Source organism: Thyridium curvatum (assembly GCF_004353045.1).
Source record: "Thyridium curvatum strain D216 chromosome Unknown NODE_94_length_151459_cov_88.394397, whole genome shotgun sequence".
NCBI lineage: Eukaryota > Fungi > Ascomycota > Sordariomycetes > Thyridiales > Thyridiaceae > Thyridium > Thyridium curvatum.
Genome location: NW_022156849.1, coordinates 79671 through 92107, shown reverse-complemented (window position 1 = coordinate 92107; position 12437 = coordinate 79671). Strand labels below are relative to the sequence as shown.

Below are 12437 nucleotides of genomic sequence, written 5' to 3'. Positions count from 1 at the left end.
TGGATGGCCCCTCCCCCACTAGCATAGCGCCCATTCTGTTCCCTTTTCGCCAATCGATTCTTCTCCCTGCTCCTGCTTTCTTCACCCCTCGAACCCCAAAAAGGTCCAAAAAATCATATGTACGTAAAGTGTACTGCAGCCAACTACTGCACGCCCTTCCTCCATAACCTTCTCTTTGCCATCCCACCAAATCTCTTCTCTCTCCCTGCTTAAAGAACCAAGGAACAGACTCCCGCATCTGTTTCTCGTCTTTATCCCACTCATCTCCTCCAACAAAAAAGGCAACCTGTCCATCCAGGCTTTTCCCTTCTATCCTTTACTGGCTTAGAGCGGGGTCCCATTTATTTACTTAATTTTCGCCGCCAAAACAGCCCGCAAAGTCAACAACAAACTCTCCTCATCTCCTCCTCAAGTCGAGCACCAGAGAAAAAAAAGATTCGCATCCAGCACCACCGCAACCATGGCCGAACGCTACATCCCAGAGCATCGGCGCACGCAGTTCAAGGCCAAGAACACGTTCAAGCCCGAGGAGCTGCGTCGCCGCCGCGAAGAGCAACAGGTCGAGATCCGAAAGGCCAAGCGTGAGGAGAACCTGGCCAAGAGGCGAGGCATTGGCACTGGCGATTCGCGACCTGGTGCCTCCCTCGGTGCTGCCCCCGACAGCGACGATGAGACCGTTCCTACCGAGAGCCAGGTATGTCTATCTCTGCTACGAGTCCCTTCTTCTTCTCGTTGCTCCTTATTCCTGTCTCCCTTTGCCCTCTTCCTTCCCCCTTCCTCGCCACCCTTCAGCCCGGTTGTTTTGTTTGCGGGTCTCATTTGCGGTCGCCCCTCCGACCGCCTTTCGTGAACCTATTGCGAAATTCGAACCCCAAAGCTTCCTACCGGGCTCTCGGGGTTTGCGCCAGCAAAGGGAAACCCTGCTCTTCATGGCAACCGACTATCGGGCTGTAGTTGCTGCCCTTCATCTGTTGGCAGATGAGATACACGCGCACGCTTTGGATGTACCGCATACCTTGACTGACTGGCTAACCTTGCTTCTCTGCTGCAGTTGAACGAGGACCTCCCGCAGATGTGCGCTGGCGTCTTCTCGGACCAGATCGATCTCCAAATCCAGGCCACCACGAAGTTCAGGAAGCTTCTTTCCAAGGAACGTAACCCGCCCATCGAGGAGGTTATCAAGACTGGTGTCGTCAGCCGATTCGTCGAGTTCCTCCGATCACCCCACACTCTTGTGCAATTTGAGGCAGCATGGGCCTTGACCAACATTGCCAGTGGCTCTGCCACGCAGACGCAGGTTGTCATTGAGGCCGGTGCCGTGCCCATCTTTGTCGAGCTTCTCGGAAGCCCCGAGCCCGATGTCCGCGAGCAGGCTGTCTGGGCCCTTGGCAACATTGCTGGCGACAGCCCTCAGTGCCGGGACTATGTCCTCAGCTGCGGTGCTCTCAAGCCCCTTCTCGCTCTGCTTGGCGACAGCCGCAAGCTCAGCATGCTCCGCAATGCTACCTGGACCCTCAGCAACTTCTGCCGTGGCAAGACCCCTCAGCCTGATTGGAACACCATCGCGCCTGCTCTGCCTGTCCTTGCCAAGCTCGTCTACAGCCTCGATGACGAGGTTCTCATCGACGCCTGCTGGGCCATCTCGTATCTCTCGGATGGCTCCAACGACAAGATCCAGGCTGTGATCGAGGCCGGTATTCCTCGCCGCCTCGTGGAGCTCCTGATGCACGCGTCCACCTCTGTGCAGACGCCCGCTCTGCGCTCAGTCGGCAACATTGTTACCGGCGATGACGTTCAGACCCAGGTCATCATCAACTGCGGTGCCCTGCCGTCGCTCCTCTCGCTCCTTAGCTCCACCAAGGATGGTATCCGCAAGGAGGCTTGCTGGACCATTTCCAACATCACTGCTGGTAACTCGGCCCAGATCCAGTCGGTCATCGACGCCAACATCATCCCTCCCCTGATCCACTTGCTGTCAAACGGCGATCTTAAGACGCGCAAGGAAGCTTGCTGGGCCATCAGCAACGCCACCTCGGGAGGACTTCAGAAGCCCGAGCAGATCCGCTACCTCGTCTCGCAGGGCTGCATCAAGCCTCTGTGCGACCTCCTCGGCTGCCCCGACAACAAGATCATCCAGGTCGCCCTTGACGGCCTCGAGAACATCCTCAAGGTTGGCGACCTGGACAAGCAGGCTGCCGGCGACGGCCCCGACTCGATCAACCGCTACGCACTGTTTATCGAGGAGTGCGGTGGCATGGAGAAGATCCACGAGTGCCAGACCAACGCCAACGAGGAGATCTACATGAAGGCCTACAACATCATTGAGAAGTACTTCTCTGATGAGGACGAGAACGCCGACGACGGCATGGCGCAGACCCAGGGCCCCAACGGCACCTTTGGCTTCGGCACCACCAACGGCGCTCAGCAGCAAGGCGGGTTCAACTTTGCCAACGGCGCTGATTCCATGGACATGTAGGTCATGTGATCCGCATCGACCAAGAAGACTGTCACGTTGATCGAGAAGATTGCCGGGCTCGGGCATCTGAGAGAACTTTCTGCCGCTCTCTACTCTCCCCCCATTCGGTCCACCCCTTAACGACACTACACCAGACGACACGACACAGCACCCAATGGCCATGTGTCGGACGCAGATCAACACCCTTCCAGCCCCTTTACCACGACACTTCACACGAATCGGCGTTATATTCTTGTTGTTTTTCTTGGAGATCTACGGGACGAGACATGCCCGTAGTTATGAGCAGGTCCTTTGGTAGCTTGAAAGCTCCAGCCTGAAATGATACACCTGAGGAGGATTGGGGAATAATGAGGGACATCAACAGGGCGGAGAATTGAGAGAGGTTCAAGGGTCTGAATGGTTGCTTTAAAGCTCCAACCCTTTCAATGAGTGACGTCGGTGCCACGGGATTGTTCTGCTCGCCCGCTCAAGGAGTCGCTCCTTGTCCACCGATTGGGCGGTCTTGGATTCCGGGGTGGCGGCAGACGTGGATGATGGATATGACGACACAGGATGGGCGGAGGTGTTAGGATTGGGAAAGGTCATTGCTAGTGCATGACTGATACCCCGGATACCAGCGGATGGATACAAGAGACTTTGATGTTGTGCTTCCTCGAGACAGCCAAGTGGCTGCCCGGAAGACGATCAAGCAGAGTCTGAATGAAAAACTTTCAAGCAAGCGTGGCCAGCAAAGGCATAAATACTTGAGCTGGCAGCGCTGAGATTTCGAAAAGAATAAATTATTCTTGAAATGTGTGCAAGTCATGTTGCCTGGGCATTGAGAGAGATGTGTGAGGATGTTGAACAGGCACATGCATGTGCCGTGCCCTTCTAACTCGGGTGATTGAGGCCCGAGAGAAGCCAGTGTATTCATCTTTTCGAGCCATACACGCAAGGTTGTGTTGTTGCGGCGGGAGACTGGCAATGAAAATGATTTGATGACCAGGTTGCACTCGACAACCAACCAGCGTCTGCATTCTTCAGGACAAGCACAAGTAAGGTAGGTCGCATGAGACATCAATCAAGTGTCGAGGCACACCACACAACATTCGTATATTCATTCCTACGTCGAGTGCACATCCATGAGGTCACGCACGCAGCAAGGGCCCTTCCCCCACCGGCCACGGCATCTATCAATGCAAGCAGCGAAAGCGAAAACGACAGAAGGATGAGCACAGTTACATCCTCTTGGGCATGGGATGAAGGATCACGAGGGAAGGGAGAAATATGGGGATCGTGGGGATATGCGGGGAAAGCCAGTGTGTGCAAGTGCACAACGAGCATCACAGCGCCGGGGTCCCGCTGCCGGACCATGTGAAACTGGGGGCGGGGGGGCATGTGGGCTTCCCGGTTTTTGTCTCGCTCTCTCTCTGTTGCAATTCCCTCATTATATTGGATATTGGGTGTGTGTATGTGCGTGTGTGTGTACTCTGCTGTGAGTGTGTGTACACGGCAACCCACGTGCGAGGTTAATTTTATATTATCTTCCCCCTTTCCGGGTTGCATCTGCGAGGCTGTCGGCGTGACGGCCTGGTATCACGGCCCTTTATAGGCAAGGGAACACAATAACGCACCCACGCACACAACACACTCATACACACACACCTTCCTCTTCTTCTCTCCACACACAAAGTGACGGGCCCCCGAGGCGGGCGGGACCGCTGTCGGTGTGTGTGTGTGTGTGTTGCAGCTCGGCCGTTGAGCTTTGAGCTTTTTGGCAGGTCTCGGTCGATCCCGATCGGCCTTGGAAAGGACCTTTCTTATGACATACATCGGGGGTATATATCTGCTTCCCATTTCTCCTTGGATGCATTGATCATCAGCGGCATTGCTCTTTTTGCATTTGGAGCAGGCGTGATCTCATCTGATCTTGCTTGGAGTTTACTGCATCACAAAGAGCTTAGCTTGTGATGGCAAGCTCACCTCTCACTTGGCTGAGCAAGATCACACTTCATGATTCACTGATATTACTCAATTGATAAAGAAACGACACATCAAAGATGGTGGCAGCCAAAGTGAGGACGATGCTGGCCACAACAAGCCTGGTCGCAGGTGTGGCGGCCGGCGTTGTCTCCCGGGCGGCCGGCGCTCCCTACATCGACTACGAGAACCTGCCGGGCGAGACCATCTTCCCGGGACCCTGGGAGCAGTACATCTGTGCGCCCGTCGACAAGTCGCACATCACGCCCGCCAAGATCTGGAAGGCGAACGGCGACGTGAAGACGTCGCCGGGCCTCATCGTCATCGGTCAGGGCGCCGAGCTGACGGTCGAATTTGCGGAGAACATTGGTGGATGGTGAGCGCTCGTTTCATTTGCTAGTCGGACCAGGTCTGTTAGTACAGGAGAACACATCATACTGAACTGTGACTTGACAACGCAGGGTCTGCTTCACTGTCAGCTCGGTCCAGGGCGGCGGCCTCGCCGCCAACCTGGGCTACTCCGAGTCGCCCTTCTTCGCCGGGCCGACCCCGGACGCCACCGGCGACAACCCGCGGGACCTGGCCCTGCCGTTCAACTTTGACAACTCCACCGGCACCAAGTGCGTCGGCAAGGACTTCCTCCGCGGGTCCTTCAAGTACCTCACCATCCAGACCAACGCCGCCGCCGAGGACGCCGCCGCGACCGCACCAGCCGCACAGGTGGCCATCTCGGACCTCTGGGTCAACTGCAGCGCCTTCCCCTCGCAGCCCAACGGCCGCGCCTACACGGGCTACTTCCACTCGTCCTCGCCGCTGCTCAACCGCATCTGGTACGCCGGCGCCTGGACCCTGCAGCTCTCGACCATCGTGCCCGAGGAAGGGTCCGCGCTCGTCGACTTCAACCGCCAGATCCTGGGCCTGAGCCCCGCGGCCCCGGGGACGTGGTACTCCAACTACACCGTCTCGGGCGGGCGGTCCGTCACCACCGACGGCGCCAAGCGCGACCGCCTCGTCTGGCCGGGCGACATGTCCATCGCCGTCCCCGGCATCGCCGTCTCCACCTACGACATGGCCTCGGTGCGCAACGCCCTCGACGTGCTCTACGACCACCAGTACGCCGACGGCAGCATGCCCTACGCCGGCCCGCCCCTGGGCTTCCGCGGCGAGTTCAGCGACACGTACCACCTGCACACGCTGCTCGGCACCTACAACTACGTCCTCTACTCGGGCGACGCCGGCTGGCTGCGCCGCGACGCCGGCCGCCGCTGGGCGCAGTACCTGCGCGCCCTGGCCGTCAGCATGGCCAAGGTCGACGGCCGCGACCTGCTGCAGGTCACGAGCCGCGACGACTGGATCCGGCCCGGGGTCAGCGGCCACTTTGGCGAGGCCAGCGCCCTGCTGCACGCCGTGCTCACCCGCACCCTGCGCCTGGCGGCCTGGGCCGGCGAGGCCGAGCCCGACGGCCAGCCCTGGCAGGCGATGCGCGCGCGCCTCGAGCGCGGGCTGCTGAGCCTCTACTGCGCCGACACGGGCCTCTTTTCCGACAACGCCGAGGACCGGTCCTGCAACGGGACCGACCGCGTCGAGCCCCAGGACGGCAACAGCTGGGCCCTCATCGCGCGGCTGGCCGCCCTGCAGGCCACTAACCCCTCGGTGCCGCGCAACGTCTCGGACAACCTGCGCAAGCGGTGGATCAAGTTCGGCGCGCCCGCCGTCGAGTTCCCCAACGTCATCAGCCCCTTCGCCTCCGGCTTCGAGCTCATGGCCCACGCGGCGGCCGGCAACGTCGCGCACGCCGTCGAGCTCTGCCTCCTCGAGTGGGGGTACCTCCTCGACGGTCCGGGCTTCACCAACAGCACGCTGGCCGAGGGCTTCCGGACCGACGGGTACGTGCAGTACCCGGCGTACCCGTCGGCCGCCCGCAACAGCCACGCGCACGGCTGGGCCGCGGGCCCCACGGCCGTGCTGGTGGCCGGCGTCCTGGGCATCGAGCTCGCGGCGCCCGCGGGCGCAGAGTGGTCCATCCGCCCGGAGCTGACGCCCTGGCTGAGCTTCGCGCGCGGCGGGTTCGCGACGGCGCTCGGCCGCTTCGAGGTCGCGCTCCGGAGGGTGACGGCGGCGCCGCAGCCCGCCGACGGCCAGCAGCAGCGCAAGGGCGTGGTGGTCGAGATCGCGGTGCCCGAGGGCACGAGGGGCGTGGTGCAGCTCGGACCCGGCGGGCAGGAGGTGCAGGTCGGGCCGCAGGGGGGTGGGCCGCGGCGGTGGGTCGTCTGGGAGGGCGGCGCGCAGGCTGAGGGCGTGCAGGCCGGTTCTTCCAGCGCCCTGGGGGGACAGGGCGGCGGCGGCGGGGACGACAACAGCGAGAGGTGGTACGCGCGGGTGGAGCAGTCCGACAGCGGCGAGACGCTCAGCTTCGACGAGTCGTGGGCCGTGCCGGCGATGCAGGACCGGCCTGCTGGTGTGGTGGACTGGGACGCTCTGGAGAAGAACTATATCCAGAAGCCGTGGGCGGGAGGAGCTCAGTGATGAGAGACAGAGGCATGGACGGGGTCGCATCACATTGCGTTTCTTTTTCAGGCAGAATGCTTGGACAGTAGCACTGCAGTCATATCGTCATGTATGGTCACTTTGGTTCATTGTATAGCCCTGCATTTTTTTCTATTCTCGTATCTTTTCCCATCTGCATTGAAGGTACGTGTGTGTGGGACTATGCATCCAGACCGTCCAGCTCAATGAGCTTTGTCACCGCCTTGATGACCTCGTTATTCCTCATGTCCATCGTCGGGTTGTCCACCTTGAGCGCAATGATGTTATCGACCATCATCCGCAGCCTCGAGATCAAGACTCCCAGCCGAGCCCAGCCCCGCAGGCGCAGCCAGCCATCCACGAGCAGACCCCTGCCCATCGTGTCCAGGTCGATGGCGCCAGAGAAGAGCAGCAGTGTGTATGCGTTGAAAGCTGATACAAACGTTATTAGTCTCACCCATCCACAGACGAGGTCTCAACGATAATATTAAACGAAACTTACGAGTGAGATCCCGGATAAAGATCTTGGACGTCGAGATCATGGTAAAGTACGAGATGAAGGAGGCGTTGCCCGAGAAGCCCTGGTTGTCAAACAGCGTGCTGCTGGGGTGCACAAAGACGCGCCCGTTCTCCTGCGTAAAGTACTTGATGGTCCGCGCCTCCGGGTCCAGCTCGACGGCGCCAGACATGGACGTCGCGAACTTCTTGTCCGGGAACTGGATCCGCGCGATCTGGGGCGTGAACGCCGATGCCGTCAGCGCGCGCAGCAGCGTCGTCGAGGTCGACGCTCTCGACTGCGTGCCGCCGTTGGCCCTGGGTACCTCTCCCGGGGGCACGAGGCCCATCTCCGACAGGGCGGAGTAGTACTGCGTTCGTGTGGAAGCGATATCGGACAGGGTGTTGTACGAGAGGAAGTTCTCGTCGCAGAAGGACCGGAGCTGGCGCTGAGGGAACCTGTCCCTCATCATCTCGTCCCACTGCTGATACGCCCGCAGGTCCGTCAGCAGATCGCCGTCGCCTCTCGCGAAACGCAGCTTGGCCTCCTTGGCCTGGTCTCGCTTTTCGGGCGGGGACAGGAACGGGCTCCTCGAGCTCAATATGGCCGCCACGGTGACGCAGTCGTCGAGGCAGCCAAAGATAGCCCCGAAGATCATGAGCTTTCCGCAGCGGAGATCGGCCGGCAGCATGGCCAGCTGCTGGCCTAGGGCGGTCAGCTCCTCGCCGTCCAGCGCACCCATTCTGCGGAGCAGCTTTATGGCCCCTTCAACAGCTGTCGCCTCAGGAGGCGTAGGCGCACGCGCGAGGAATGCGCCCACGTCCTTGACACCCATCGCACGGACCGACAGGCACAGCTGCTCCAGAGGAACACGCCTGATCTCCGGCTCCGGTCGCTCGGGCATCTGCTGCTCCAGCTTCCGCGTGTACAGCTTGTAGCAGGTGCCGGCCTGCACACGACCAGCACGACCGCGCCGCTGCTTGCACGCAGCGAGCGACGCCCACGTCTCCTCCAGCTTCCTCATGTTGTTCATGGGGTCAAAGCTCGTCTCCTTCACTCTGCCGCTGTCGATCACGGCGACGATGTCGTCGATCGTGATGGAGGTCTCGGCCACGTTGGTCGCGACCACGACCTTGCGCTTTCCTTTAGGGGCAGGCACGAATACCTTGCGTTGCTCCTTGGTCTCCAGCGAAGCATGCAGGGGCAAAACATGCAAACTCGGCACCGACCTGAGCAGGTTGCAGACTTGCGTGATCTCTGCTACGCCCGGCAGGAAGACAAGAATACCTCCTGACTTTTGAGTCTGCGTGAGCTCTTCGTCGATCGCCTTTGTCGTATCGACCAAGAGGTTGTAGTTGATTCGGCTGCCGAGCTTCTGAATGGCCTTTGCAATGGCCTCTGGCCCGTCCGACGGCGAGTCCAACCCGAAGCCGGTCGCCTGGATGACATCGTCGAGGTAAAAGTCTTCAACTGGGTACGTCCTGCCAGCAATCTCCACCATGCCAACCTTGAGGCCGTCGCCCACGAAGTAATTGCGGAACGTAGCAGAGTCCAGGGTGGCACTCATGAGGATGAGCTTGAGATCACGCCTCTTCTTGAGAACATCCCGAAGGATGCTGAGAAGGAAGTCGGTATCCAGGCTGCGCTCGTGAACCTCGTCAATGACAATGTGGCTCACATCTGCAAGCGAAGCAACCACATCATCGGTGCGGCCGCCAGAGACCTGAAGTCGTCTCAGGAGAACACCAGTGGTGACAAACGTGATCCTGGTCTTGTTGCTCGTTTTGCTCTCCCCCCGAATAGTGTAGCCGACTTCTTCGCCGACCTGAGAGCAGCGCTCCTCGCTTACACGGTCGGCCAGACCAAGCGCGGAGATCCTCCGGGGTTGAGTCACGATGATATTGGCCGAGCTCCCAAGCGCACGGTCATACAGATCATCCAAGACGAATTGTACGGACTGTGTGGATTTTCCGGAACCAGTCTCACCAGAGATGATGGTCACCTGGAACTCGTTCACGATATGAACAATCTTGTCGCGCACCTGCCAGGCCGGTAGTCTCTGGCGTTGGGCGAGCATATTCTTATACGATGAAGCCTCCTGTCGCTTCAACCACTCCTCACGACTGCGCGGATTCGGCGTCCAGTTCACCCGGCGAGGATGTCGGGGCGCCCTCTTGGCCAGCTTTCTTGCCACCGATGTCTTCTCTTCCGAAGCCGCCGACGCGACCGCCGAGACCTCGCGCAGCGCACCAGGCTTCTCGATGATCTCGTTGATGTTATGCTGCACCCAGTCTGCGATGAAGTATATCTTCATCTCCTCGCCATTGAGAGACTCGGCCACGTAGGCCAACGCCTTCTTGATGACGCTCAGCTTGATATAGGCAGGCAGGTTTGCCACGACCGCCAGGATGAGCTTCGAGGGGTAGCTCGGCGACTTTCGGAATTGAACGAACGTCTCAACGTTCTTGTTGGGCCCGTTGGTCACGGAAGGGATCTTGATTTGGCAGACATCCGGAGACACCCGGCTATACTGCTCGCCAAATACCGACTCCAGACTTGCCAGTTCCTCTTGCCAGCATTCGTCAGGTGAGCCCCAGAAGGTGTCCTCACCAGCATCGTCCGCCGGCTTGTCCTCCTCTGAGCCGCTGGATAGAAGGATCCTCTGCAGGGTCTCAGCAGCCTTGCCTTCATCTGCACCGCTATCGTCGTAGACCTTCTTGCACAGCTCTACGGAGTATCCAGACTGGGATAGTCGCTTGATGGCACCTTCCCTCCTAAGGTCCGTGGCGGCAACGCTGACACCTGCGGTATAGCTTTCTGGCAGGGCCCAGCGAGGGAGGTCGTCTTCGGGAACGTGGATGAGAAGCCACTCAAGGGTTTCCTCGCGGTCCTTGCATTCGCCGACAGCCTCCTCGACGTGACTCTGACGGAATCCCAGGCCCTTGAACTCCTTGATGATGGCGTCCTTCTCGGGCTTTGAAATCTCCACGCCGTGGGGGTTCCACACAGAGTCCCGCCGTATGAGTTCCTCCAGGTGCGCACGCGTCTTGCCGCCCATTTCGATCTTGGGCGCCGTAGACCAGCCCTTCATGGGGTTGAAGCCGGTGCCCGAGCTGCTGGCCGCATTACTCCGCAGCACCAAGCCAGAGGCGCCCGGCATATTCGCGGCCTTCTCCTTGACCGCCTGCTGCTCCTTCCTCTTCTTCTCGGCCAGCACTTTCGCCTCCTCCCGCTCCCGTAGGGCCGTAAAGGGGTCGGCCTCGTACATCCAAGCCTTGCCTTCCTTGACGTCCTGCTTCTTGAGCGCCTCGAACTCCTTCCATAGGGACTTGTAGTCGGGAGGCAGCATCATGTGGATGTTCTTCATGCTGCAGACCCTGAACAGGCCGTAGGTGGCGGCAAAGTGCTTGGCCTCTAGGGCAGTGGGCTTGTACGCCAGGTGGACGTGGCTGGGTGGCAGCTTGAACGGATCCAGCTTGGTCACCTCGCCGGTCTTGGGGTTCTTTGCACTCAAAGTGACGAAGACTGAGAAGCCTTCTTTGAATTTCCGCTAACGAAGGTGTTAGTACGACAGAGTTGTCAACCTCTCTCTGTGTGCCACTCATCGACTCACTGTGTCATATTCGGGCCTCTCCCACTTTTGCTTCTGGCAATGCTCAGACAAGAGATTTACCGGCAGTTTGCCCGTCCAGGAAGCACCGCCGATGATCTGCTTGACCGTGGGCCTGGGAGGGCCGTCTTGCGGCACCTCGGACGATGAGCCAGCTTTCGCCGACCCAGATGCTTCTCCTCCTCCTCGCCTGGGCTTGGGCTCTTTCGTAGAGTTGGTGAACACGATGAAGTCGCCCTCCGATGGTGCTTGGTCCTTGGGCTTCTTGGAAGATGACCCCCCGCCTGACGGGGCATTCCCTTTGCCCTTCTTGGCCATCGTTTCGATGTTTTGTGAGACAGACGTAGACGGGTTGAGATGAGAGCTGGTTTTGCCAACGGGCTGTTTTCGCTCTCGTGTGTCCTTTTATGGCGGTGTCGCAACCGCAGTTGTCATATGAACGGCAGTGCTCTCAACCAGATGCTGCATTCTCATCAAATTGTTGTTGGGAGGCTGTGGATGTGTGCGAGAAACGATCTCTCTCAATCGATTTTCAGTGACAGCGTTTCACATGGAAAACTAGGTCGCCTTTAATCGCGATATTCCAGGTGGTGCTCTGAAAACCCACATCAAAACCGTGCCTTAGCCAACCAGGTGTACAGCTGGCTGCCGCTAAGTCCCTGCTGTCGATCCAGTAACTTTAGGTGCTAAAATACCCCAGGCGCTTTTTCAGAACCTTGTTTGGGGTGGTGCGATATTCCTTCAGGTCTCCCAGTTCGATTGGATCCTGCACTTCAAAACTGCCTGTACCGCCTCATCTTGTCCAGCCCGATCGTCTCTGCTTGTCCCTGACATGGCTGCGGAGGCATCGAGGATATTAGACTGCTCACTTCACCTCTGCTGGCGTGTAGCCTACCGCAAGAAAATAGTCACGGGTGCAAATCAATACAGTAAATGCATCTTTTTTTGACTATCTAGCTAGCTAGAAGCCCATTGCTGGGGAAATGTAGCCACAGCTGTGATCATGCTCCGTCCTGGTATCTAACAATACAACGCCGTTTTTTCCGTGATGCTCAAGTCCGTGTAATCCATCGCAAATAATGTACAAATCTCGGGCCAATCAGTGCCAGAGGACATGGACATGCCAGGGAGATATCAGCAGCCCTCGCAAACAGTAGATCCATGGTCCCTGAGCCAGCCAGTTGCGCGAGATATTGGAAGTCAGGCTTCGATCGATATGAGAAGTCAGGCTTCAATCGACATGAGAAGTCGGACTTCAATCGACATGTAAAGTCGGACTTCAATAGACAGGGGAAGTCGACTTCAATCGACATGGACTTCAATAGACAGGGGAAGTCGACCTTCAATAGACAGAGGAAGTGAAGACTTCG

The 12437-nt window shown here is 58.8% G+C and overlaps 3 protein-coding genes across 3 annotated transcripts; 2 read left to right on the top strand and 1 right to left on the bottom strand.

The window, feature by feature from the left end:
* Window positions 1–460: 460 nt before the first annotated feature.
* E0L32_010945 (uncharacterized protein) lies at window positions 461–2476 on the top strand (the record flags this gene model as incomplete). The annotated part of the gene is made up of 2 exons (XM_031133619.1): window positions 461–694; window positions 1052–2476. 2 exons carry the CDS (start codon window positions 461–463, stop codon window positions 2474–2476), a joined length of 1659 nt encoding a protein of 552 aa, XP_030988855.1.
* Window positions 2477–4515: 2039 nt separating this feature from the next.
* Window positions 4516–6961, top strand: E0L32_010944 (uncharacterized protein; the record flags this gene model as incomplete). The annotated part of the gene is made up of 2 exons (XM_031133618.1): window positions 4516–4811; window positions 4897–6961. 2 exons carry the CDS (start codon window positions 4516–4518, stop codon window positions 6959–6961), a joined length of 2361 nt encoding a protein of 786 aa, XP_030988854.1.
* Window positions 6962–7142: 181 nt separating this feature from the next.
* On the bottom strand, window positions 7143–11385 carry E0L32_010943 (uncharacterized protein; the record flags this gene model as incomplete). The annotated part of the gene is made up of 3 exons (XM_031133617.1): window positions 7143–7393; window positions 7464–11007; window positions 11071–11385. 3 exons carry the CDS (start codon window positions 11383–11385, stop codon window positions 7143–7145), a joined length of 4110 nt encoding a protein of 1369 aa, XP_030988853.1.
* Window positions 11386–12437: the final 1052 nt, after the last annotated feature.